The 25,233-nt window shown below is 42.8% G+C and overlaps 1 protein-coding gene across 3 annotated transcripts in view; it reads left to right on the forward strand.

The window, feature by feature from the left end:
- The window catches only part of man2c1 (mannosidase, alpha, class 2C, member 1), a 128,813-nt gene that overhangs the window by 27,296 nt on the left and 76,284 nt on the right, over nucleotides 1-25,233 (forward strand). For all 3 annotated transcript variants that reach the window (XM_043680530.1, XM_043680528.1, XM_043680529.1), the window contains 3 exons: nucleotides 11,090-11,182; nucleotides 13,047-13,163; nucleotides 19,865-19,960. In XM_043680530.1, the coding sequence (XP_043536465.1) occupies nucleotides 11,090-11,182; nucleotides 13,047-13,163; nucleotides 19,865-19,960 (306 nt within the window). The remainder of the gene's footprint in view (nucleotides 1-11,089; nucleotides 11,183-13,046; nucleotides 13,164-19,864; nucleotides 19,961-25,233) is intronic.

Here is a 25,233-nt window from a genome sequence, read left to right on the forward strand (position 1 = left end):
TGGTGGAGGCTGGTACAATTGCAACATTTAAGAGGCATTTGGATGGGTATATGAATAGGAAGGGTTTGGAGGGATATGGGCCAGGTGCTAGCAGATGGGACTAGATTGGGTTGGGATATCTGGTTAGCATGGACGGGTTGGACCAAAGGGTCTGTTTCCATGCTGTACATCTCTATAACTCTACAATTGTAAATTGAGGCCCCAGAAATGATCCTTGTAATACGCCACTCGATAGATTTTGCCAAACAATGTGATTCATTTATGACTATTCCTCATTTCCTATTAGCTAACTATCGTCTATCCAATATGTACCCTACACACGCACATGCCCACACACATGTACACTTTCTCTCTGACTTCCCACGTTCTGCAATAATCTCTGATGCGGTACCTTGTAAATGGCCTTCTGAAACATGCAGTTACTGATTCCAGTTTGATACAAGCGAAAATTACTACTTCAAAGGAGTCCAATACATTGGTTACACCTGATTTCCCTTTCACAAAACAGTGTTGTTATCCCTACCATCACAAGAACCAACCTTCAGCCAATTTGATTTACTTTATGTAATATCACAATAAGGCTGAAAAATAGTGAGTGCGCACTGGATACAGCAAAGACTATGGACCCCAAAAGTATCCCAGCTGCAGTACTGAAGACTTGTGCTTTCGAATTAACTTCACTGTTATCCAATAAAACTACAGCACTAGCATATGTCTGACAGTGTGAAAAATTACCCAGGTTTGTCCTGATCACAAAAAGGCAGTGGAAGAGGGAGACCCAGAACTTGAATCAAAACTGGCATTGGCGTAGAAAGAATCTGATTGGCCATTTGTGAAATGTGCTGCTGTGGCAGAAATGAGTCTTTGCTGATTTTATTGGGGCCGATTACCCTCTTCCTTTTGATACTGACCCTCAAGTAAGCAAGTACTGTCGGCTTCTAGAAATGGGATGTGGGTTATGGTGTTAGTCCCTGTCAATGCCTGGGCTCCATACATTTTGGCTACCTGGGCCAGTTGACAAAGACCTTGCCCTGCCAGAACTGTATGAGAGTCTGTGCAACTGACACTCCACATTCAAACAAAAATGCATAAGCATCTTCCACCCCCTCAAAAAGTTTGGGAACATCAGGCTCCTCATGGACAGCCCCAGCAGCAACTGAACGTCACATTGCCATCCTCACTCAGGAACTCTCACACTATGATATTGCCATCACTGCTCTGAAAGAATCATAGTGTATAGGAGAAGGTCAGCTCAAAGCACAAGGTGAATATAGCTGCTGGATGGGTAAACCTGAGGAAGACCATGGACTCCATGAGCGTGGTCGCACCATCAAGAACAAACTTGGCTGAGCCCTCATGGAATAACCCAATGCCCCATGGCCTGTTGGCTCACCTTAACACAGGAGCAGTACACCAGAGTCATCAGAGCATACGCCTCGAGCGTGGAAGCAATGGATGAGGCCAAGAAGAATTTTTCTCCAGCCCTGAGCGCTTGTTATCTGTGTCCCAAAGGGAGACAAGCTAATTCTTCTTGGTGATTTCAATGCCAGCCTTGAGAGGGACACAACCCTCTGGAAAGGTTTGATTGGCAGGGAAGGCAAACTTCAATGTGCTGTCCTCCTGACATGGTGCCTAGAGAATGGCCTGATCAGAACGCACACCCTATTTTGTTAGCGTGATAAATACAAGACCTTATGGCAATGCTCGTTGCAGACATTGACACCTGTTTGACTGCATCATCATCCATGGCGAGTCAATGTTTCGAGCATAAGCTCTTCATCAGGAATGGTGAGGAAGGGGGGGTGAGAGATAAATGGGAGGGGGCTGGGCTGGGCTTGGGGGAGGGTAGCTGACATAAAGATCTGGGTAAGGTGGAGGCAGGGGAAATGAAGAAACTGGTGAAATCAACATTGATTCTGTGTGGCTGAAGGGTCCTAACGTGGAAGATGAGGCGTTCTTCCTCTAGGCTTCGGCTGGCCAGAGTTTGGCAGTGGAGGAGGCCAAGGACTTATATGTCCTTGGCGGAGAGGGAGGGGGAGTTGAAGAGTTTGGCAACAGGGCTGTGGAATTGATTGATCCAGAGATGTTCTCTCAAACATTCTGCAAGTTGGCATCCTGTCTCCCCCAATGTAGAGGAGACCACATTGGGTGCAATGGATGCAGTTGTTGATGTGTGCAGAAGTACAGGTAAATCACTCTCAGATGTGGAAGGATCCTTTGGGGCCTTGGATGGAGGTGAGGGGGTAGGTGTGGGCGCAGGTTTTGCTGCTCTTGCAGTGGCAAGGGAAGTTGCCGGGTGTGGAGGGTGGGTTGGTGGGGCCCAACAAGACAGTCACGGAAAGAATGGTCTCTCTGGATAGGATTGCGGAGGGAACTATATCCCTGGTGGTAGGGTCTGTGTCTGGTGGCAGAAATGGTAGAGGATGATGCGTTGTATCTGGAGGTTAGTGGAGTGGAAGCTGAGGACCGGTGGGGGCGGTTCTGTCATTATTGCAGTGGTGGGGTGGGGTTCAAGGGCAGAGGTGCGTCGAGTAGAAGAGATGCATTGGAGGGTATCGTTGACCACATTCAATGGGAAATTGCAGTCCATGAAGAAGGAGGCCATCTGGGTGTTCTGTGGTAGAATTGGTTCTCCTGGGAGCAGATGCGGTGGAGGAATTGGAAGAAGGAATAGAGTTTTTGCAGGACGCAGAGTGGGAGGAGGTGTAGTCCAGGTAGTTGTGAAAGTTAGTGGGTTTGTAATAGATGTCCGTGTTGAGTCGGTCACCAGAAATGGAGATGGAGATGTCCAAGATGGTCCTGGTGAACTTGAGGTCAGGGTGGAAGGTGTTTGTGAAGTTGATGAACTGTTCAACCTCCTTGTGGAAGCACGAGGTGGTGCCGATACAGTCATTGATGTAGTGGAGGAAAAGGTGGGGAATGGTGCTGCTGTAGTTGCGGAAGATAGACAATTCCACATACCTGACAAAGAGGCAGGCATAACTGGGGCCCATGCGACTGCCCATGCCTATCCTTTTGGTCTGAAGGAAGTAGGATGATTTGAAGGAGAAATTTTTAAGGGTGAGGGCCAGTTCTCTCGATGGGCTGCGCATTGTGAGAGTGAGAGTTTGGAGTGGCAGAGAGGCACCTATCCACTCCACCCTCCTCTCTGACCTATCACCATCACACCCCACCTTCATCTACTTATGGCATTCCCAGCTACCTTACCCCCCCCCCCCGCCCCAGCCTCACATCCCTCCCATTTATCTTTCAACTCAGTTTCATTGTGAGCCCCTAATACGCATCCCACATTATGATACTTGTCACCATCTATGGACAGGTCTCACCTGATCAGAGGTTGAAAAGACCTCCCAACTGATGACAACCAACAAGGCCACCATTGCACGCAGAATGCTTACCACAATACTAAAATATGGTGGGGGAGCAGTCTTGGAACACATACAGGACCTCACTTCCCTCTTCTGGAAGAAGAAGACCATGGTAGGCTGATCTCTAAGGTGCCATAATTGTGATTGTCTTATTGATTGGATTTATTGTTATTGTCACACGTGCCAAAGTATTGTGAAAAGTACTGCTTTGCATGCTAATTAGACAAATCATTCTTAGGTAAGTGCATCGGGTAATAGAATATAATGCAATATGTAGTATTCTGTTTACAGAGAAGATACAGAGAAAAATCAACTCTAATATGAGATGTCCTTTCATAAGTTTGATAATAGCGGGGAAGAAGCTGTTCTTAAATCCAGAAATGTGCAATGAAACATGAGATGTGCTTTCCAGCTCCAACTTATCCCAAGATGGTAGTTAACAGGAATTCCCAGCTTTCTGCCCTGTCCCAAACCCTTGAAGTTCCACTTTGCAGTTGAGATCACGTAAGGCAGCTTTTGCCAAGTCTTCACAGTCTTGTTGTGTGATCTTTGCCTGCGGGTTGAGCACCTCAGTTCCCATCTCCAGGATCAGCTGGGAGAAGTCAGGATTGTGGGCCATTGGGTTACGGAGCAGGCCTGCTTCTGGTGTGTGTTATCAAACTTTTGTATCTTCTGTCTGATGGAAGAGGGTTGAAGGGAGTGTAACTAGGGCTGCCTCTAAAGAGAGGTCTCCCACTGTTGCCACAAGTAAAGTCATTGCAAAGATCCTCCTACCAGTGATGGAAGAGCTTCTACTGAAGGCACAGTGAAGATTCTGTCCATCAAGAAGCACAATGGACATGATCTTCACAGCATGACAAGTCCAGGAAAAATGCAGAGAGCAGCAGCAACCATGATACATAGCCTTTCTTGATCTTGCATAGGCCTTGGAATCTGTTAGGCAGGATTATGGAGCATTCTCCTCAAATCTGACAGCCAATAGAAACTTGTCACATTCCTCTATCTCCTGCACAGCAACATGAAAACTGTTCAACCTGTGTCACCTCCAATCCAGAGGCAAAATCCCTCTAACCTGTGGACTGCAATACACAGACAATGCTTGCAAGTGCAAATGGGCTTTAAGCTAAACATCTGGAAGACAAACCATTCTACCAGTCTGCTTTCTCGACTATTAACTACAGAGAGTCACTGGGTAACGAATCAATTCTCATACTTTGAGAGTCACCCTTCAGCAATTTAAAGAGATCATTGATGATCTATGGCCTAACTCCATACACTAGCCTTTGGCTCATATCCTTTAATACCTTTGCTTAACAAAAAATTATCCATCTTGGATTTAAAATTAGCGACTGTACCCTCTCAATTTTGGAAGAGTTCCATCCTTCTCAACATCTCTGCTGAATGGTCTGGACCTTATTCTCAAACTATGCTGCCTAGTTCTAGAATCCCCAACCAGTGGAAAATGTTTATCTTTATCTACTCTGCCTTTTCCTGTTAATTTCTTGAAGACTTTGATCAGATCACCCCTTAACTTTCTAAATTCTCAAGAAAGTTGGCCTAATTTGTGTAATCTGACCTCAGAACTTACCCCTGAAGTCCAGGTATCATTTTTATTTCTCTATTTTCTAAGATCTTGTCACTGAAAAAGCTGTATCTAGGTACGTTTGTATCTAAGGTAGCAATGTACGTGGTGACTTATGAACTTTTTACTGCACTCATGTGAGTACATGTGACAACAAAGCTAATTCAATTCATTTCATTGAACTCCCTCGTAGGCCAATATATCCTTCCTAAGGTATCTTCCTAAGGCGCAGATCTGCTCTGTGTTCCAAGTGGAGTCTAACAGAGTTTTGTATAACTCCAGCATAACATTATGCATCCTTGTATTCCAGTCCTCTAGTGCATCTGAACCCAAGCCTCTGGGCAACCACTGTATTTCACTTGATAGCATCTAGAAAGTCTCTTGATGTTTCATTTTATGGTCCAAAATGGATATATTGAAATCTACCTGCTACAGTTATTTCCCATTCACTTAGGGATACTGGTGAGACTATGTAGTTTTATGCTCTCATCTACAATAGCGCCTATCTTTGTGGCATCAGCAAATTTGGATGTAAGACTCATCATGTCATGATTCAAATTGACAATAATTTGAGTAATTAACGCCTTAACACCGACCCTTGTGGGATACCATGGGTCACATTCTGCCAATTTGACCAACTACCCATTGTCTCTATTTCCTGTCACTTGCCACTCAACCAACTTTCCAGCCATGTTTGTAATTCGTCCTTGGTTCTGTAGGCTTGTATCTTAGTTAACAAGCCCTTGTGTGGAACTTTGCTTCAGGACGTCCATATAAACAACATCCATTGACATTGCCCTGACCACTACCTTAGTCGCCTCTTAAAAAGATTCAGTGGGGTGTATCAAACATGACCTGTCTGTCATGCTGGCTCTCCTGATTAACTGGAAACTTTCCAGGTGTCAGTTACACCATCCTTGATTATAGACTCAAAAAAATTCCCTACCACAAATGTTAGGCTAACTGGCCTGTAATTCTCTAGTTTTCCTCTTTATTTTTCCCTTGTTAAAAAGTGAAGTGACACGTATACTTTTCCATACCAGAGGAATGACTCCTGCATCAAGGGAACTCTGAAATTGTCACCAATCATAATAACACTGAGAGCAACTTGACTATGACATAGCAACAGCTTCATCACTAAAGATTTAAACCGCTATAGGTAATAGATAATATGTTTGGAGGTGGAGTTCCTCTGGTTGTGTTTTTTGTACAATACCAAGAGGTCTAGCAGCTGGCAGTTACTAACACTATTTATCCTAAATCCTTTCAATTGTGTTTCTAGGCCCTTGTAAGCCAAAATGTATGCCCCTGTAGTGGGTAGGAACCTCCATCTGAGCCAAATATAGGTAGTTTCAGTTTAGGCAGAGAGGGTTTGTGAAAGGGAGGTAGGAATTGGCTTCTTATATTCACTTAGTACATTCACCAGTTTCATTATTGATGCGGCAAGAAAATAAATTATTTATGGATCCGAGATTAGCAGAATTTTTTTGAAAGCCATTTGCCTAAAATAAGGAACTGAAATAAAGGCAACAACATTTTCATTTATAGATAGATATTTGTTTATTACACTGTCTTAAATCTTTTGTGCTTACATCAATATCTACAATGATAGTCAACATCCAGTCCAATGTACTAGCTCTGCCTTTGGATGTCTGAAGGACAAAGTGCATGGTGACAAAGATCAAACCTGGTATCAAACTCCTGGAATACCGGTCTGCGTATTACCTGTCCTCCTTCCATCAGGCCACATTGTCTGCATGCCTGACTTCCAAAGCAAGCTCTCAGTTCTTAGCTTTCTAATGAGAAGGCGAAGGTAATATTTAAGGGACGTCTTCAAGGCCTTCCTGAAAAAATGCAATATCACTGCCTACTGTAGCCCAAGACTGACTAAACTGGAGAAGCTTTTGCAAAGGTGGCAAACAATTCGAATGTCTCCAGCATGCCCTGGTGGAGGTTAAGCATAAACAGCAAAAGGAGTAAATGAAAACCGTATGGATCCTGCAGTGAACTGTTTGGTTACCTCAAGACCAACAACTCCAAAGTGGAAGAAAGCCATCCTCAATCCCAAGGAACTGCCTGAGATGAAGAGAAGATTTGACTGACTGTGGCATCAAGGAGTCCTAATAAAATTGGAGTCGAAAAAAATCAGTGGTGAAAAAGTGTTCATTGTGTGATACCGTACCTAGCTGAAAAGATTGTTGGAGGCCAATCATCTCTGTTTTGAGATATTGCTACAGGAATTCCTCAGGGTAGATATTTTCTAATCGACCTGTTCAGAAATGATATGACACGCTTTTGAGCAGGTGGGACTTCAACCTGAGTCTCCTGACTCAGAGCTAGGGACACTACCACTATACCATAAGAACTTTGTTCGTCAGGGTAATGTCCTAGGATCAACTATCTTCATCTGCCTCATCAATGATCTTTTCCTCATCACAAAGTCAGAAGGGGGCTGTTAACTAATAAATGCACAGAATCTGGTTCCATTTGTGACTGCTCAGATGTTGAAACATCCTGTGCTTGCACAAAGCAAGAGCTCAACAGCATTTGGGCTTTGATAAGTGGCAAGTGACATATGTGCCACATATATACCAATCATTAATCACATTGAAGAAAGAATCTAACCACCTGCTATTCACGTTATCATTGCTGACACTCCTACCTAACAACCCGAAGATTAATGTTAATCAGCAACTAAAGTGTACCAATGAAGTAACTGAAGAAGTAAGAAGAAAATACTGCAGATGCGGAAAATCTCAAGTAATATTGGAAAGTGCTGGACAAATTCAGCCAATTTGGCAACATCAGTGGAGAGAGAAAAATAGAATTGGTGTTCTGAGTCTAATATGATTCATTTCAGAAGAAGAGTCCTATTGGACTTGAAATGTTAACTTTCTTTCCTTCCACAGATGCTGCCAGACTTGCTGAGTTGCTCCAGCATTTTCTACTTTTATTTCAGGTAAATGCTGTCTTTACAAGATCAGGTCAGAGGCTAGAATGTTTAAATGACCACCTCTTTGTGGCACAGTGACTCAGTAGTTAGCACTGCTGCCTCACAGCACCAGGGACCGGGTTCGATTCCAACTTTGGGTTACTGTCTGTGTGGAGTTTGCATGTTCTCCCTGTGTCTGCATAGGTTTCATCCAGGTGCTCTGGTTTCCTCCCACAGTCCAAAGATGTGCAGGTTAGGTGAGTTGCCCATACTAAATTGCCCATAGTTTCAGAGATGTGTAAGTTAGGTGCATTAGTCAGATGAAATGTAGAGCAATAGGGTAGGGGAATGGGTTTGGGTGGGTTTCTCTTGGGAGAGTCGGTGCGGACTTGTTGGACCAAATGACCTGTTTCCACACTTTAGGTATTCTGTGAACTCACTCAAATCCTGGCTACTATCTCCAAAGCAGAAGTGTAGTAGAATATTTTCTAGGCTGAGTGGCACTCCAACAAAATTGAATAAACTAGACAGTGACAAGGGCACCTGCTTTATTGTCACTCGTACCATCACCTTGAAACACTCAGTCCCTCCGGCATTGGCACATTGATTTACAAGATGTACTGCAACTGCTTATCAAGGCAGTTTTGATAACACCTTCTAAACAGCAACCTCTACCATTTGGGAGAGCAAATGCAGAAAATTAACAGGAGCACCATCAGCTTTAAATTCCCTTCCAATACACAACCTCTTGGCTTGAAATTATATCGGCGTTTCTTTACAGTTGCTGAAGTAAAATCGTGGAACTCAATCACTAAGTGTACTCTGGCTGTACCACAAGTTGCAGTGGTTCAAGAAGGTGGCTCAGCACCACCTTCTCGAGGGCTGTTAGGGGCAGGCAATAAATGATGGCCTTGGCAATGACACCTTCATCCCTTGAATTAAAAAAGAATAGCACCTCCCCTTATTAGACTGAGCATGTCTACATGTGAGGAAGATGAAGAATCAACATTTCGCCTCTTGGGCCTGCTGTAGCATTTAATAAGATTGTGGCTGATGGCGACTGATAGTGTTGTTTTGTATGGCTGGGAACCTTCGGTGCTAACGTGAATTCTGTCACTTAGCAGCAGACTGTTAGACCATAAGAGATAGGAGCAGAAATTAGGCCATTCAGCCCTTTGAGTCTGCTCTGCCATTTAATCATGGCTGATAGGTTTTTCATCCCCATTCTCTGGCTTTCTTCCAGTTACCCTTGATCTCCTTGACAATCAAGAACCTATTTATCTCCATCTTAAATATACTCAATGACCACAGACTCACCACTCTCTGGCAGAAGACGTTTCTCCTGATCTTCATTCTAAAAGGTCTTTCATTTATTCTAAGGCTGTGCCCCCAGGTCCTAATCTCTCCTACCAATGGAAACATCTTCCCAACATCTACTCTGTCCAAGCTATTCAATATTCTGTAAGTTACAATTAGATTTCCCCCCCCCCCCCCCACCTTCGTCCTTCTAAACCCCATCGAAAATAAAGCCAGAGTCCTCAAACGTTCCTCATATGTTAATCTTTTCATTCCTGGAACCATTCTTGTGAATTTCCTCAGAACACCTTCCAGGGCCAGTACATTCTTGTGATATGAGGCCCAAAACTCTGCACAATACTCCAAATATAGTCTGACCAGAGCCTTATAGAGCCTCAGAAGTCCATCCCTGCTTTTTTATTCAAATCCTTTCAAAATAAATGCCAACATTGCATTTGCCTTCCTAACTACTGACTCAACTTGCAAGTTTACCTTGAGAATCCTGGACTAGAACTCCAAATCTCTTTGCACTTCAGGCTTCTGAATTTTTTTCCCATTTAGGAAATAGTCCCTACCTCTATTATTCCTACCAAAGTGCATGACCTTGCACTTTCCCATGTTGTACTCTATCTGCCCACTCTCCGAACCTGTTCAAATCCTTCTGCAGCCCTCTTCGCCTCCACAGTGCTATCTGTGCCTCTACCTATCTTTGTATCATCTGCAAACTTAGCCAGAATGCCCACCATTACTTCATCTAGATCGTTAATGTATAAAGTAATAAGTTGTGGTCCCAACATTGAGCCCTGTGGAACACCACTTGTCACTGGCTGCAATCCTGAGAAGGGCCCTTTTATCCCCACTCCCTGCTTTCTGCCAGACAGCCAAGCTTCTATCCATGCTAGTATCTTCCCTCTAAAACCATGGGCCCTTATCTTACTGAATAGCTTCCTGTGCAGCGCCCTGTGAAAGACTTTCTTGAAGTCCAGATGGATAACATCTATTGGCTGTCCTTGGTCTAACATGCTCGTTACTTCCTCAAAGAATTCTAGTAGATTTGTCAGTCGTGACCTACCCCTGATGAAACCATGCTGACTTTGCTCTATTTCCAGTTCCACGTATTTAGAAATCTCATCCTTCACAATGGACCTCCAGATCTGCATACGTGCCAATATTTTGGAACTGTAGCAGCAACTTGAATTCATAGAAGGCCTCCAATGTAGCAAAATGTCCTGAAGTGCTTCACAAGACTGGAATAGGATAGCCATTGACATGAAGTCATGCAAAAAGCTAGAGGGACAGGTGATTAAGAGGAATATTGAATGGCCTGGGACAGAGTGGATCTTGAGGCCTGAATTACAGCAGGACAAAGAGCAAGAGCGAGCCAGAGAGGTTGAGGAAGGGAATTCCAGAGTTTAGAGCCTTCAGCAGCTGAATGCTTGGTTACCAATGGAATGTTGAAAGTAAGGTTTGTACGAGAGGTTAGAATTGGAGGAGTACGGAGATTTTGCAGGGTTGAGAGATTGGGGGCATTGTAAAGATGGGAAGGAGTGAGGCGAGCCAGAGCAACACTGGAATAGTCATGTCTGGCAGTAACAAAGGCATGGATGAACAATTTAGCAGCTAATGTGTGAGAACCTGAGAGAATGTGATTGGTGTGTAACTGATCATCTTTGATGACAGAATGGATTGGCGATCAGATGGAACCTACTACCTACATTTTGATCACCAATTCAGCATTAGTCCCCAAATTTCTACAGTCATAAAGAAATGAACAGGTATATTTGTTGAACAAGTGTTTAATCTATGTGACTGTTCCTATTTTGTTGGTGTTGGTTGTATTTCTGCTTTATTTAGATTATGAAGTAGTAACAAATTCAGCCAGTAGGGTGCACTAATGTACAGGTTTTGCAGGATGGAAATCTCCCTTCTGGTGAATCCATGGTGCGACAATTCCTCCAGGGTCAAAGGTTCTTCCAGCAAGAGTTTGGGAAGCAATGCTGTGAGGTGAGTGTTTGGAATAGCAATAAGGCCTTTGTTAGAAAGTGATTCCTGCATAGTTACAGAATAAAGTGAATCATCAAAAGGGATTTTCTATGTAAAATGGTTTAACACTGTTAATATTGTAACTGTTCATTTTATCCTGCGTACAAACTGCATAATATAAGATTCATTTCAGTAAGGACCACATAGCCCTTTTAAATGAAATTCCAGGGGTCTCTCTTAATTAGCTGCGCCAACTTACTTATCCGAACACTTGTGGTTTGAATGGTAACTCATTTACTTGTACAGCCACCCCATGCCCTAATCTGTGAGTAATTCTTTCCTCCCACGTGATTTCTAAAACCACTCTCTCAGATCGGACATAAGATGACATTGCAATGCTTTAAGATACTAAGTACAATTATAAAATCATCCTGACAACCAACTTGAAATCTGTGTTTGCTGATCTCCGAGTAATCAGGCAAATTCTACTTTCATCATAAAAAAACCATAATGTTTTGTAGTAAAATCAAGTCTTCTCTAAGAATTGGAGGAGATTTTCTGAGGAAGCAGCTTACTGGGCAACAAGCTCCTCATGTTTACAATGTGAGCTTTTGTTTACATGCTTAATATCAACTATTCTGTCTTTCTCTGCTGCACAATAGTTGTGATTTGTTCCTCAGTGACTCTTCTGTTATAATTGGCACCTTTAGCCATTTTTCTTGAACTACTTGTTCTGCATGTATTTTTACAATGTATGAGGGTATTTATACTTCTGCTAATGTGTTTTACTGAGTTACCATGTACTCTAAATTAACACATGGAATAACGTAAGTGCAAAATGTCTTCATTATCATTCCAGTACCTTTTTCATTCTTACTTGAATAAAGCATTTTGTTACCACTGTCAACATGCATTTCTTCCCTTATCACCTAAGGCAGCAGTCTCTATTTTGGCAACTGTGATAATTTAGGTTATCATATTTTAAGCATTAATTTAAGCAATAGGGCTCATTAATTGGCAATCAAACTAGGCAAAATTTTTGAACAATTGTGTCTGAATGTGTGAAATGATACAGCCACATTGATTTATAAAATTAAGGTTGGAGATTTAGCATACCAAGCTATGTCTTATTTGGTCTTTAATTTTGGAGTGTTGTACTTATCTAGCACTACACCTATCCAAAAATACTTTGTCTCTGCAATTACTTTATCTGTGTAAAGTTCTTTTATTTTGAGTGATTATATAAAGTTTACAGAGTAGTAAATGGAGCAGATTTTGCATCTTTTAGTTATAAACTACACGTATATATTAAGTTTTTTGTCACCTTAAGCCTTAGCTTTTCAAGGGTCTTTGACAGTTCAGGCAGTGGTTAGATTTTATAGACATCACTTCTGTCTGATGGGATCTGCTGTAACGTTTCTGTCCCAGCCATCAAACACATGACTGCCCCTGGGTAATAAGCTATTTTTGGGACACAGTACTGTAATACTCCAGCGTGTACAGTGGGATTCTCATGCCAGGATAATTCTTGTTGGCCCTGTGGTAGCCTGCCCACGTGGCTGTAAATCTCTTGGTTCCCATGTGATTCTGTTTAATTGTTGCCTCTGAGAATGCTTCATCCTCAAAATGCATAAAGCTTCAACTCATAAAAAGGCCATTGGCACTTGGCCTCCTGCTGATATCTATTGGGTAACAAACACAAGAGCTGTTTGGTTCTGATATTTTTGGACATGGCCTATTTTAGTGCCACCCTTACACCTACACAAGTTGGGGACCTTCATAGCTCAATATCAGCACCAATTGCACTCTGGGTTTTTTGTAGGGCTGAAGAATGTTACCAGGAATAAAACACTCATCATTTCTCTCTCATTATCTTTTTAAATAGTTCTGGTTGCCAGATACATTTGGATACTCTGCTCAGCTGCCACAGATTATGCAGGGATGTGGTATTACACGCTTTCTCACTCAAAAGCTCAGCTGGAACCTGGTGAATGAATTCCCGGTAAGTTGCTCAGTTCTGGTGGTGTGCACAGCAGAAGGCCCAAGTTACTGATCACAATTTTTCAAAATGCGTATTAAAAATACTTGAAAGTGGTCAGGGATTGTCAACGATAGAAGTATAACAGAGGCTGGTGGTACAGTCAGTACAATGACTTACTCCTTGTTGCAAACGTTCAGATATTCTTATCAACTGACTGCCTTGCAATTTAGACCTGAGTGGAAATTGTCTACTACTGTGCAAGTGTCAACAGTTTTAAGATCATGAATATTGTGCTTATTAGACTTGTTTAGGTTACCATGGTTAGATAGTTGTTGTGGTTCTGTTCGCCGAGCTGGAAGTTTTTGTTGCAAACGTTTCGTCCCCTGGCTAGGCGACATCATCAGTGCTTGGGAGCCTCCTGCGAAGCGCTTCTTTGATGTTTCCTCCGGTGTTTATAGTGGTCTGTCCCTGCCGCTTCCGGTTGTCAGTTTCAGCTGTCCGCTGTAGTGGTTGGTATATTGGGTCCAGGTCGATGTGTTTGTTGATGGAGTTTGTGGATGAATGCCATGCCTCTAGGAATTCCCTAGCTGTTCTCTGTCTGGCTTGCCCTACGATAGTAGTGTTGTCCCAGTCGAATTAAATGCCTAAAACTAGGGGGCATGCATTCAAGGTGAGAGGGGGAAAGCTCAAAGGAGATAGAATCATAAAATCCTTAACAGTGTGCAAACAGGCCATTTGGCCCAACAAGTCCAATCTGACCCTCCAAAGAGTAACCCACCCAGACCCTATTATTCTACATTTACCTCAGACTAATGCACCTAACTTACACATCCCTGAACACAATGGGCAATTTAGTACGGCTAATTGCCCTAACCTGCACATCTTTGGATTGTAGGAGGAAACCAGAGCACCCAGAGGAAAGTCACGCAGACACGGGGAGAATGTGCAAACTCCAGTCAGACAGTCACCCGAGGCTGGAATCAAACCCAGATCCTTGGTGCTGTGAGGCAGCAGTGCTAACCACTGAGCCAGAGAGTGGTAGGAGTCTGGAATGCACTGTTAGAGGTGGTGGTGGAGGCAGATAGGGCATTTAAGAAACTTTTACATCGGCACATGAATATGCAAGGAATGGAGGGATATGGACCAAGGGCAGGCAGAGGGAATTAGTTTAATTTGGCATTGTGTTCGGTGCAACATCATTGGCTGTACTGTTCTAGGTTCTATATTATATGGACGAGTTAGACCGAAGGGTCTGTTTCTATGCTGTATAACTCTATGACTCTAATATCCTTGAGCTCAGATTCAGCTTTCAGCCTTGAACTTATTAGTTTTTCTTTTATGTTTCTCCTCCATGCTCTCCCTGCATTGGACTGGGACAACACTACTATCATAGGGCAAGCCAGACAGAGAACAGCCAGGGAATTCCTAGAGGCATGGCATTCATCCACAAACTCCATCAACAAACACATCGACCTGGACCCAATATACCAACCACTACAGCGGACAGCTGAAACTGACAACCGGAAGCGGCAGGGACAGACCATTATAAACACCGGAGGAAACATCAAAGAAGCGCTTCACCTAGCCAGGGGACGAAACGTTTGCAACAAAAACTTCCAGCTCGGCGAACAGAACCACAACAACGAGCACCCGAGCTACAAATCTTCGCACAAACTTTGAATGGTTAGATAGTTTTCAGCTCCCTGGATGAAATACAAGGAGGATAGCTCAGATAATCCAAGCATCTCACATTATTTAAATGGCATATAGTTACTTTTCACTGATAGGAAGGTAGCATTGGGCAACAGAACACATTAAAGGACATCAAAAGCCAGATTCACAATCTACTTTTCCTTAAATCCAGTCTCTCGAACCTGAACAAGGCCACTAACCCCATGGATTCTGGAAAATCCTAATTCTGTTAAGAAGTCAATAATGTTATGGGGTCTTTAACTTTCCAGATATTGACTGGGAAAGCTATAGCTCGAGTTCGTTAGATGGGTCGGTGTTTGTCCAATGTGTGCAGGAGGTTTTTCTGACACAATATGTAGACAGGCCAACAAGAGGTGAGGCCATACTGGATTTGGTTCTGGGTAACAAACCAGGCCAGGTGTTAGAATTGGAGGTAGGTGAGCACTTTGGGGACAGTGACCACAATTCGGTGACTTTTACTCTAGTGATGGAGAGGGATAAGTGTGCACTGCAGGGCAAGATTTATAACTGGGGGCAGGGAAATTATGATGAGGTGAGACACGACTTAGGATGCGTGGCTTGGGAAAGTAGGCTTCAAGGGAAGAGCGCAATTGATATGTGTAGCTTGTTCAAGGAGCAACTATTGAGTGTCCTTGATAAGTATATACCTGTCAGTGAGGAAAGGGTTGTGTGAGCCGTGGTTTAATAAGGAATTGAAATCCCTTGTTAAAGAGAAGATTGAGTGTCCTTGATAAGTATGTACCTGTCAGGGAGGAAAGGGTTGTGTGAGCCGTGGTTTAATAAGGAATTGAAATCCCTTGTTAAAGAGAAGAGGGTGGCCTATGTAAAGATGAGGCGTAAAGGTTCAATTGGGGTGATTGAGAGTTATAAGGTAGCCAGGAAGGATCTGAAGAGAGAGCTAAGAGCAGCAAGGAGGGGACATGAAAAGTCCTTAGTTGGTAGATTAGGGAAAACCCAAAGGCTTTCTATAGGTATGTCAGGAATAAAAGAATGACTAGGGTAGGAATAGGTCCAGTCAAGGATAGTAGTGGGAAGTTGCGTGTGGAGGCTGAAGAGAGTGGGGAGACACTGAATGAATACTTTTCATCAGTATTCAATCAGGAACAGGACATTATTGTCAATGTGAATACTGAGTCACAATTAAGTAGAATGAATGGCTTTGAGGTATGTAGGGAAGAGGTGTTGAAAATTCTGGAAAGGGTGAAAATAGAAAAGTCCCCTGGGCCTGATGGCATTTATCCTAGGATTCTCAGGGAAGCAAGGGAGGAGATTGCAGAGCCATTGGCCTTAATGTTTATGTCCTCGTTGTCTACAGGAGGTAGTGCCAGAAGATTGGAGGATAGCAAATGTGGTTCCCTTGTTCAAAAAGGGGAGTAGGGATAACCCCAGTAACTATAGCAGGACAGCAGATACATCAGAACACCACCACCTGCAAGTGTCTCCAAGCCAGTCACCATCCTGATTTAGAAATGTGTCATTCTTCTTTACTGTCACTGGGTCAAAATCCTGGAATTCCCTCCCTAATAGCATTGTGGGTCTCCTTACTGTCCATGGGCTGCAATGGCTCAGAAAGGCAGCTGACTCCCACCTTCTCACAGGGCAACAATGGACAGGCAATAAATGCCAGCTAGCCAGCAACACCCATGTTCCATGAGTGAATCAATCTAAAAACGTTCTAGTTATTCAAAACTTGAGGTAATTTTCCTTCACTACCAGATCTGCATGTTTCATTTAACTGTTCCAGTCTCATAAGCTGCGATGCTTTTTTTCCCACGAGCACTCACGCTACCAAGATTTTCTCAGTCTTCCATTAAAAGTTTTTGCAGATTTACAATGAAATATCTCTCGTCTGGATGTTTTCATAAACAACAACCTTTACATTGAGGAAACCTATTCCCTTAACCGTCTTCAACAATCTCTGTTTCTAGGAGAATGTATTAAGACTATAAGAAATAGAGCCAGGAGCATACCTTCCAGCCACTCGAGCCTGCTGGTCCAACATTCCTTGATACTTGGCTGATCCAACAGTCCTCATTCCACTTCCTTGCCCCTTTCCCTGTAGCGCTTGATTCTCCAACTGATCAAGAATCTATCTCAGTTTAAACATACACAAGAACTCTGTCTCGTATGGAGTCAGCTATTACAAGGGGGCATAGCTTTAAATTAAGGGGTGGTAGGTATAGGACAGATGTTAGGGGTAGATTCTTTACTCAGCGAGTCGTGAGTTCATGGAATGCCCTGCCAGTAGCAGTGGTGGACTCTCCCTCTTTATGGGCATTTAAACGGGCATTGGATAGGTATATGGAGGATAGTGGACTAGTGTAGGTTAGGTGAGCTTGGATCAGCGCAATATCGAGGGCCAAAGGGCCTGTACTGCGCTGTATTTTTCTATGTCTATGCTGTCTCAGCCATGGATGAATGCTGGCCACATACCCAAAGACAATTTGTTCAGTGAGCTGGTCACTAGGTGATGACCTGCTGGATGTCCATGCCTCATTACAAGGAAAGTATGAAAGTACCAGACATCAACATACGTTAGAAGACAGTTGCTGATGACCATGACTTCTGTAAGTGGACTATTTGGAGGGACATTAGAAGAGGCAAACAGAAATGTAAAACTGAACAGAACAGGATGGGGACCCAGAGCAAACAGAGTCTAACTGCCATCTTCTTCTGCAGCAAATCTGGCAGAGACTACCAGTCCAGAGGGGGTTTCTAACCAATACCAGGCACGAACCATCATTTCAAGAGATGGAAGGTTGCTGAAGTGAGCACCAGAATAAAATCCTTATAGCACTAGCATGATACTTGTTTTCCTCAAAAATAGCTTTTTGAGTGCAGAAATTGCTGAAGAAACTCAATAGGTATGGCGCCATTTATGGGAAAAAGGCAGAATTAATGTTGAGTTATAATGTAGAGTCATTGGACTCAAAAGGTTAACTCTGCCTTGCTCCTACAGATGCTGCCAGACCTGCTGAGTTTCTCCAGCAATTTATATTTTTTTGTTTCAGACCTCCAGCTTCTGCAGTTCTTTGTTTTAGTTTTGAGTGCGACTGGCTCCGTGTCACTTGTGTCTATACTTTGTAAGTTTTCATGCAGAAAACTCACCAGAAATGAGTTGAAACTATCTCAGTTTAATTTCTTGTATGCTGATAGAGATCTGAATTGAACTTCATATCAGCTGAACATTGAATGCAAGTACCTAATTAACCAGCATAATGTGGTAGTATTTGGAAGCTTATCCTACTGATTTACATTCTGATTCCATTTAGTGCTAGATAAATATGATGGTTATGTGACTGCATTGGTAGACGTTTTATGCCTAAACTGCAGTACAGGTTCAAATTTAACAAAACATGTTTGACCACTCAATTGAAACATTAACCTGTCCATTTCTTGAATAGATGCTCCCTGACTGATTTAAGTTTTCCAGAATTTCTTATCTTTTAGACTCCCGATTTTACAGCATCAACAAAGTTTTGCTTTTTACTTAAAGTAGTGTGAGACTTTCACCAACCATACTCCCCTGCAACAACTGATTCCTGGGAGTTCCATTCTCCTTCACATCAGGTTGGTCCTTGTCTGAATTTACATGGTTAAAAATCACACAACGCCAGGTTATAGTCCAACAGGTTTATTTGGAAGCACTAGCTTTCGGAGCGCTGCTCCTTCATCGGGTGATTGTGAAGTCTTGTGCTCCACAATTACCTGATTAAGGAGCAGCGCTCCGAAAGCTAGTGCTTCTAAATAAATCTGTTGGATTATAAACTGGTGTTGTGTGATTTTTAACTTTTTCCATCCTCGTCCAACACCGGCTCCACCACTTCACGAAATTACATGATCACTTTAATGCTGGTGTGAAACTGAAACTGTTTTGTACCAGTATTAAAGTTGTCTGCTATACATGCTCTTTCTTAGAGTTTGATTCGTGTACAAAATACAAAAGGCGTCATCTAGGGATTTCTTCACCAAATTCTTATCTCTTCTTTGATCATCTTTGAAGGCTTTGTCTCTGTATTTGCCATTGGTGCTATGCATGCTCAATATTTACTTAACTCAAGTAATCATTCCTTTATTGTGAGGCAGATTGCTGAGCATCTGCAGTTTTTTTCAGTAGGAGGCATTGCACTAAAACTGAATTTTGTCTGTGTTACTGTCCCCAATGTGTGTTACGCAGGGATATCTGAATGGTGGTTACTATCAGAAAATGGTCAATTTAATCTCCTCGCGTAGGATAATGAGATCAGTTATATTTAATAGAACATGAAATTAGGAGATCAGGTCACACAAACTTTGCATATATTCTTTTATATGTTTACATGGTTTGATGGGTTCAAATGGGGAAACTGTTCCCACAGGTGGAAGAGTCCACTACAAAAGGTACATAACCTTAAAAAATTAATGGTAAGTCATTTGGATGTGAAATTGAGAATCATTTCTTCAACATAATGGGTAATGGAAATCTGGAACTTGCTCTCGCTGAAAACCTCCAATGGTGGGGGTCTGTTGGAGGTTTCACAGTTAAGATCGATAGAGTTTTGTTAGGTGAGTTTGTAAAGGATGTGGGACAAAGGGAAAAGTGTTGCAGATCAGTTTGTAATCGAGTTGAATGAAGAAACAAATTTAAGAACAAACTAGGTTACTGATAATATCACCGTCTATGGGATCTTCTTCATCTGCATGGATCAGTTGCTTAGTATTCAATCAGTTCCTCAATTAGAAGAGTTCCTACATTGGAAATGTTGATGTTTGTCTAAAAGCAACTGTATTGAGGTCATTGGAGGATTTGTTTTGTAACAAGAATTGGAATGTTCATAAATACTGTATGCCATGAGCCAATATTTCCGGTGCTGCGTACCAACGTTGTTCCTGTTTTATTGTTTGGATTTATTGTACTTTGATTATCTTGACACAGAGTTTGAATTTGAAAACACACCTGCTTCAATTTTTTTGTCATGTTGAGTAACACTTGCTTATTTTTCCCTCTTTGATGTTGCCAATCTTGACAGCACCACACATTCTTTTGGGAAGGAATTGATGGCTCCAGGGTTCTGACCCATTTTCCACCTGGCAACTCCTACGAAATGAAATGCAAGGTGGAGGAAGTAAGTAGGCGGCAAACTTCAATCTTTGGAGAAAGCAAGAGAGAGGGGTGCTGCTGGTGCTTGATTACTGCAGCTTTCTGTGCCAGCATCTTGGAATGCCCTTACAGAATTGGGCTATTTTTGTTCTCTCTTTTGGTGTCCTATAGGAAGATTCAGCCCACTGCCAGCTAGTTGTGGCAATTAGTTGTCTCACTCATTTGCAATCGTTTGTGTTGATGTTTAATTAACTGCTAGGAAGAAAAAAACAAAAACAGACTTTTTAACTTGACGGTTCTATAAACTTGGACGAATGTGTCCAATGTAAGCCCAAACTCTGCAAAAGGGAACCAATTTAAAACTTGAAATTGAAAACTTTAAAGTTTCCCCTAAGACCCAAAAAGGAAGTTAACTCTTCACATGGAAACCTATTGGGAAGGTTTCCTTTGCATTATAGCTAAAGCCAGAAGCCAATTTAAAAGTAGAAGTCAGACTTTTGACTAACCAAACAATTGTCTGAGGAAACCTTGGTCTAATGTTTTGGGAAAATAAATATTTCCAAATTAAATAACCTTAAATGCCTACCACCTGTGGTTGTAACAATATTGAATGTTGTAAACTAGCTCCTAGCCAGTCAAAATAAAGACTACTGAGGACTTGGGTTTTCCTTTTAAGAGGTTATGGGTCAGTCCAAGTGTCAAGATGTCTTGCTATTCTATGGGGATGGTTATGAAATTTGTCAAAGGCTACATCAAATAGGAAAGGTTTAGTTGAAGCAACCTGTTACATTGCTGTCTACCTCAAAACAATTCAGTTTTCAAAGAAGGAACTAAATTTGAATGCTTTCGAATTCAGTGTAGTCGTTTTGCATAACTAGTTGCTTCATGATTCATATGAAGGGATTTATTGAGGTTATTTCAAAGGCATTGAATTTTTAATAAACACGTGCAGTGATATCATACAAATTTGGCTTAATTTGCCTTTCAGAATGATGGTGTCTAACAAGTACAGTCATAATTTCAATTCAAATTACATTGCCACAACATAACAGCTGAGGAGCTATGATGTCATTTTTTTTCTAAAATTGGAATTTAAAATATTTCAGTGACAAGTATTTAATGTCTTGACTTTTTTTCTTCGTTCTTTGCAGTGTGGGCAATGCTGACAAGGCTAGGATTTGTTGCTAATCTTAAATTGCCGTTGATGTTCTCAGGCTATGTTATAAGGCGGTTAGCAGTCACAAGTAGGCTAGACCATGAAAGGATGGCAGATTTCCCTCCTTAAAGGACATTAATGAACCAGATGTGTTTTTCAACAACAATTTGATGATAGTGTTACAGTCACCAGCTTTGGTACTATCGTTTGATTTCAGATCTTACTGATTCAATTCAAATCCCACCAGTTGCAGTGATTAGTTTTGAACCCGTGCCCTTAGAACATTCGTCTGGATCTCTGGAGTACTAGTCCAAAGATAGTACTGGGATAGTTCTGGGATAATGCACATTTCAGCAGCGCGATTTGTGCGCATCGTTCCACACTTGCACCGATGTCTGCGCCAAAATCTTCGTGCTTCGTTCTGCACGTGCACTGGTGTTTGCGCCGCTATGCGCATGTGCAATGTCAGCGCCAGTCTTTGTGCCATCCTGCACATGTGCCGATATCAGCTGCTGACAGAGCAGCTTTCTGTGAGAGCTACTGAACAGAGAGCAGTTTTCTTACATTTTTTAACTGTGCTGTGTTAAATTTACTTTTGTTTCATTAATAACTATGATTTCAAGCTTCATTCAGGCTGCGCTATACATTGCATTAGACTTTTGGGTGATTTTTGAGCGATCGTGAGTGATACTTTTTGCCAGTCTGCCCCAACCCCAATTTTCCTGTAGACCCCATTATTTCTATTAAGCGAGGTTTAACTGGAATGCAACTACGACGTAAAAGGAGAACTACCTGTACTACTATACCAGTGTAATTTTAAAAATTGGGGTGGGAGGAATTGGTGACTGTGTTAAAAGCATCCCATGTAATAATAGGATCAGGAGTGGGGTAGCTAGAACATTGAACTGTACAGGCCCTTCGGCCCTTGATGTTGTGCCAACCTTTTATCCTACTCTAAGATCAAACAAACCTATGTACCCTTCATTTTATTATCTTCTATCCAAGAAGCACTTATCCAAGAGTCGCTTAAGTGTCCCTAATGTATCTGACTTTTCTACTGCTGTTGGCAGAGAATTCCATACACCCACCACTCTCTGTGCAAAGAAACTGCCTCTGACATTTCCCCTAAACCTTCCTCCAGTCACCATAAAATTATGACCCTCATGATAGCCATTTCTACATTGGGAAAATGTCTCTAGCTATCCACTTTATCTATTTCTCTCATCATCTTGTACACCTCTATCATGTCACCTCACAGCCGCCTTCGCTCCAATGAGAAAAGCCCTAGCTCCCTCAACCTTTCTTCACAAGACATGCCCTCCAGTCCAGGAAGCATCCTGGTTAACCTCCTCTGCACTCTCTCTAAAGCTTCCACATCCTTCCTATAATGAGGCAACCAGAACTGAACACAATATTCAAAGTGTGGTCTAACCAAGGCTTTATAGAGCTGCAGCATACTACACGACTCTTAAACTCAGTCCTTCTGTTAATGAAAGCCAACACACCATACACCTTCTTAACAACCCTCTCAACTTGGGTGGCAACCTTGAGCGATCTATGGACGTGGACCCAAGATCCCTTTGTTGCTCCACACTGAATCCTGCCTTTAACCCTGTAATCTGCTTTCAAAATCGACCTTCCAAGATGAATCACTTCACTCCTTTCCAAGTTGAACTCCATCTGCCACTTCTCAACACAGCTTTGCATCCTGTCAATGTCCCGTTGCAACTTACAACAGCTCTCCACATTGTCCACCAATCTTCGTGTCATCGGTTAACTTATCAACCCACCCTTCCACTTCCTCATCCAAGTCAGTTATAAAACATCACAATGAGCTGAGGTCCTAGAACAGATTCCTGCAGAACACCACTGGTCACTGGACTCAGGCTGAATACTTTCCATCTACCACCACCCTCTGTCTTCTTTGGGCCAACCAGTTCTGTATCTAGACAGCCAAATTTCCCTGTATACCATACCTCCTTACTTTCTAAATGAACCTACCGTGGGAAACCTTATCAAACACCTTGCTAAAATCCATGTACATCACATCTACTGCTCTACCTTCATCAATGTGTTTTGTCACATCCTCAAAGAATTCAATAAGGTCTGTGAGGCATGACCTGCCCCTCACAAAGCCATGCTGACTATCTCTAATCAAACTAACCTTTTCCAAATGCTCATAAATTCTGTCTCTCAGAATCCTCTCCAATAATTTGCCCACCACTGACGAAGACTGACTGGTCTCTAATTCCCAAGATTATCCCTTTTCCCCTTCTTGATCAATGAATAACATTTGCCACCTTCCATTCATCTAGTACTACTCCAATGGACAGTGAGGATGCAAAGATTATCGCCAAAGGCATAGAAATTGCCACCTGTAGTAACCTTGGGTACATCCTGTCTGGGCAAGTGAGGACTGCAGATGCTGGAGATTGGAGTAGAGTGTGGTGCTGGAGAAGCACAGCAGGTCAGGCAGCATCTGAGGAGCAGGAAAATCAGGATGAAGGGCTTTTGCTGGAAACATCAATTTTCCTGCTCCTCAGATGCTGCCTGACCTGTGCTTTTCCAGCACCACACTCAACTCTACATCCAGTCTGGCCCAGGGGACTTTCAAATCGGTCTGTTTCACACTGTCCTCACAAATGACAAGGTCCCTGTTAGTAGTGAATACTGAAGTAAAATATTCATTAAGGACCACCCCTACCTCTTCAGACTCCAGGCACAAGTTTCCTCCACTGTCCCTGATCAGCCTGACCCTCACTCTGGCCATCCTCTTGTTCCTCTCATAAGTGTAGAACGCCATGGGGTTTTCCTTAATCCTACCTGCCAAGGCTTTTTCATTCCCCCTTAATAGCTCTCCTAAGTCCATTGTTCAATTCCTTCCTGGCTACCTTGTAACCATCTAGAGCCCTGTCTGATTCTTATCTCCTCAACCTTAAGTAAGCTTCCTTCTTTGCCTTGACTAGATGTTCCACATCCCTTGTCGCCCAAGGTTCATTCAACTTAGCATTCCTTCCTTACCCCAGTCGGACAAACCTATCCAGCACTATCAGCAAGTGCTCCCTAAACAACCTCCACATTTGTTGTGCATTTCTCTCAGAACATCTGTTCCCAAGTTATGCTCCACAGTTCCTACCTAATAGCATTATAATTCCCCCTCTCCCAATTAAATACTTTCCCATACTGTCGGCTCTTATCCTTCTCCATAAGTATAGGAGAGGTTGGAGTTGCGATCACTGTCACCAAAATGCTCTCCCACCACGACATCTGTCACCTGACATAAAAAAGTCTGATAAAAGCCATGGAAGGGTGGAATCGGGCTCTGAGTCCTAGAGGCTGCAGGGTTCCCTAGTGGAAAATGAGATGTTGTTCTTTGAGCTTGTGCTGAGGCTCTCTGGAGCACTGCAGTAGGCCTGAGACCGATATTTTGGTGTGGGAACACAGCAACTTACAATCGTTTGGATGCCGGAGACTGGTGGAGTGTTAAGTGACAATCCACCAGTCTCCGGCATCCAAAGGATTGTAAGTTGTTATTTCTGTCACATCCAACTAGATGCCACCACAGACACACATTCCCTTCCCCCTTAACTCCTTTATCAGTATTCTACAGGGACTAAATCCCTTGGTACAACCTGGTCCACACCTCCTTACGCTCCCATGGCTCATTCCAAGCAATTGCAGAAGGAGCCCATTTACCTCCAGGTTGACACATCACTGTGTTCCCACACCAACATATCGGTCTCAGGCCTGCTGCAGTGCTCCAAAGAGCCTCAGCACAAGCTCAAAGAACAACATCTCATTTTCCACTTGGGAACCCTGCAGCCTCTAGGACTCAGCACCCAATTCCATCCTTCCATGGCTTTTATCTGATTTTTTTGTCACACATAACCCTGATCTTAAATTTACCTGGACCATCTCTGACACCTCCCTCCCCTTCCTGGACCTCTCCATCTCCATTAATGACGACCGACTTGACACTGACATTTTTTCCAAACCCACCGACTCCCACAGCTACCTGGATTACACCTCTTCCCACCATACCTCTTGCAAAAATGCCATCCCGTATTCCCAATTCCTCCACCTCCGCCGTATCTGCTCCCAGGAGGACCAATTTCACCACAGAACACACCAGATGGCCTCCT

The sequence above is a fragment of the Chiloscyllium plagiosum genome, chromosome 40 (assembly GCF_004010195.1).
Source record: "Chiloscyllium plagiosum isolate BGI_BamShark_2017 chromosome 40, ASM401019v2, whole genome shotgun sequence".
Classification (NCBI taxonomy): domain Eukaryota; kingdom Metazoa; phylum Chordata; class Chondrichthyes; order Orectolobiformes; family Hemiscylliidae; genus Chiloscyllium; species Chiloscyllium plagiosum.